Below are 2,369 nucleotides of genomic sequence, written 5' to 3' on the forward strand. Positions count from 1 at the left end.
TGCAGAGAAGTCAGCCCTGGGGTGGGGGTGGGGAATAGTGAAGGGAGGAGGGAAACAGGCTGGTCTGGGTGAGGCCAGGCCCGCACTGAGTCCAGTGGCTGCCCTGAGGCAGACAATGATCAGAGCTCCCTAGCAGCCGCGGGGAACAGGTCTGGGTCTGGCTGGGGCTTAGCTGCAGAGCCCTGAAAGCTCCCTCCCTGCCAGGTGAAGAGACCTAGTATCTTGCTCCCCATCCTGGGCCTGGGGGAGGGGCCAGTGTTGCTAAAATTAGGAGAAATTCAAAGATAGACTCCCGTGGCTTCCTGGGAAAGGGAGAAGCTTGGCGAGGTCGACCGCTTTGTGCGGGCCTTCTCTGCTTCCCGCCCCCTGGCGAGGTGCGCCTGGGGAGGGTGGATGGTACCTCCATCCCCCCATACTGTCCCTGGTTCACAGGGAGAGTGCCAGTTCCAGCCCCCACCCCAGCTCCTGCCCTTCCTGGCTGGGGCTCCCTCATCAGAAGTGGCAAGGGATAGAGTTTGGGGAGCCCCCTCCCAGGGTAGTAGAAGACAGCAGATGGGGTGTTTGTGGTGACCCCCAGGAAGAGGGCTGAGAGGTGCTGGACAGACAGATGCTCTGCCAGCCTCTGCCAAGAGCAGCCTGGGGGTGGGGGGGGGAGATGCTGGGACTCAGGAAACCGAAACCCCGGTTTTTGTCCTGGGGGAGCCCACCCACAAAGTGGCACCTGACTGTGCGGCTGGCGAAGGGCTGAGGAGGCTCAGAGCTTGGGCCTGCGGACCTCGTCCGGCGTTGCCCCTGCAGTGGGTGTCTGTCCAGTGACAGGTCCGGGCCTCAGTTTCCTCATCTGCAGTCTGAGGGGGTAACGGGAAAACCTGACGAGGCAGGGAGAAGTGAGACACTCGCGCTGGTGTTCCCGTGGCCTGAGGCCAACACGGGCCTCTCCAAGGCTGGCCCGGGAGGCAGACCCTGGGTCTGGCCGCCCTCCTGGACCCGCAACCTCGGAACATCAGGCGGATTATTGACGGGCCCATGGGCTTCTACCCGGGCTGCGGCCACAGTGGGGTCCTGGCTGCTCCCTGGCCTCGCTTTAACCTGACCGGCTGCCGGTGGGAATTGACCTTTTACTCCTGACGGGCCTCGGTGGCCTCAGCACGGGGAGCTCCCCTGGTTTGGGTGAAAATGGCCGGTGTGTCCTTATTTTCTTGTTCTTGTTGGCGTGGGCGAGAGGCGTGCTTTGTGCTGTTGAAGCTGCTCGCGGGCTGCGACTGGGAGTAAAGGGGCCGCTGGGTGAGCCCCACCGAGGGCCGGGGGCCAGGCAGTGAGGCCGGGACTCGGGCCGGTAGACAGCCCTCCCGACACCTGTGTCTCTCTGAGCAGATGTGCACCCCCAGCAACACGCCGGCCACGCCGCCCAACTTCCCCGACGCCCTGGCCATGTTCTCCAAGCTGCGCACGTCCGAGGGCCTGCAGAACAACAACAGCCCCATGACAGCCGTGGCCTGCTCGCCCCCTGCAAACTTCAGCCCCTTCTGGGCCTCGTCCCCACCCAGCCACCAGGCCAGCTGGATGCCGCCCTCCTCCCCAACGGCCCACAGCTTCCACCACCTCCACCACCCACAGCCCACGTGGCCCCCCGGAGCCCAGCAGGGGGGCGCCCCGCAGAAAGCCATGGCTGCCATGGACGGCCAGAGATGAGACTGGACACGCCACGCGCTGGGCTGGAGCTGGGCAGTCTGGGTCGTGGGGACACAGGAGGGCCGGGTCGGGGGCTGGGGCGGGCGGGGGTTTCCTGAAGATCGCACTGGAAGATTTTATAAAGGAATTTGGGGGGGTGGGGGGAATAGCAAACTTCCTGAGCCACTTGGGTCCTTCAGGAGTTTCTCTTCAGGCAAGTTTTTTCTGTTTTTAATATATAACTGTAATATATAAATATATAAATATGACTAACTAAGTGAATGGTGCTGGCTGGTCTGGGGTACTGGGGTCAGAGGGAGGGGCCAGCACCCCCTCGTCCAGTCCAGGGCAGGTGCTGCACGGCCAGGTGTGTGATGTGCGGGCACACGGTGTCTGCCAGCTGCCTGCTTTCGAAGTCATGGTCATGCTTCTGGAATTGGGCGGAAGGGGCCACCGGAGGCGCCTGGCAGCCCAAGGTGTGGGGGCCTCCTGCCATCACGGGACCTCGCCACCCCCCCTTGGAGGCTGGCACTGAAGAGCCATCGCGCGCTCGGGGCCTGCCTCTCGCACCCTGTCCTGGCCAAGTGGATGCCGGGAGGAGCACCTGCCTTTGGGTTCAGTTCCCAAGTCCATCATTTCACCACGTGAAGTTCACATGTAAAACTTAAAGGCTTTTCTGACTTCCCAGGATCGGGGCC

At 63.0% G+C, this 2,369-nt stretch overlaps 1 protein-coding gene across 1 annotated transcript; it reads left to right on the top strand.

Moving 5' to 3' along the window:
* The first annotated feature begins 1,153 nt into the window (after positions 1-1,153).
* UBALD2 (UBA like domain containing 2) lies at positions 1,154-1,948 on the top strand. Its single transcript, XM_006756376.2, has one exon. The coding sequence runs from the start codon at positions 1,375-1,377 to the stop codon at positions 1,690-1,692; it is 318 nt and encodes a 105-aa protein (XP_006756439.1). The 5' UTR covers positions 1,154-1,374; the 3' UTR covers positions 1,693-1,948.
* Positions 1,949-2,369: the final 421 nt, after the last annotated feature.

Source organism: Myotis davidii, unplaced genomic scaffold (assembly GCF_000327345.1).
Source record: "Myotis davidii unplaced genomic scaffold, ASM32734v1 scaffold274, whole genome shotgun sequence".
NCBI lineage: Eukaryota > Metazoa > Chordata > Mammalia > Chiroptera > Vespertilionidae > Myotis > Myotis davidii.

Bases quoted from the DNA above. Each gene is read 5' to 3' on its own strand.
- UBALD2 (XM_006756376.2), top strand. From the start codon at position 1,375: ATGTGCACCCCCAGCAACACGCCGGCCACGCCGCCCAACTTCCCCGAC.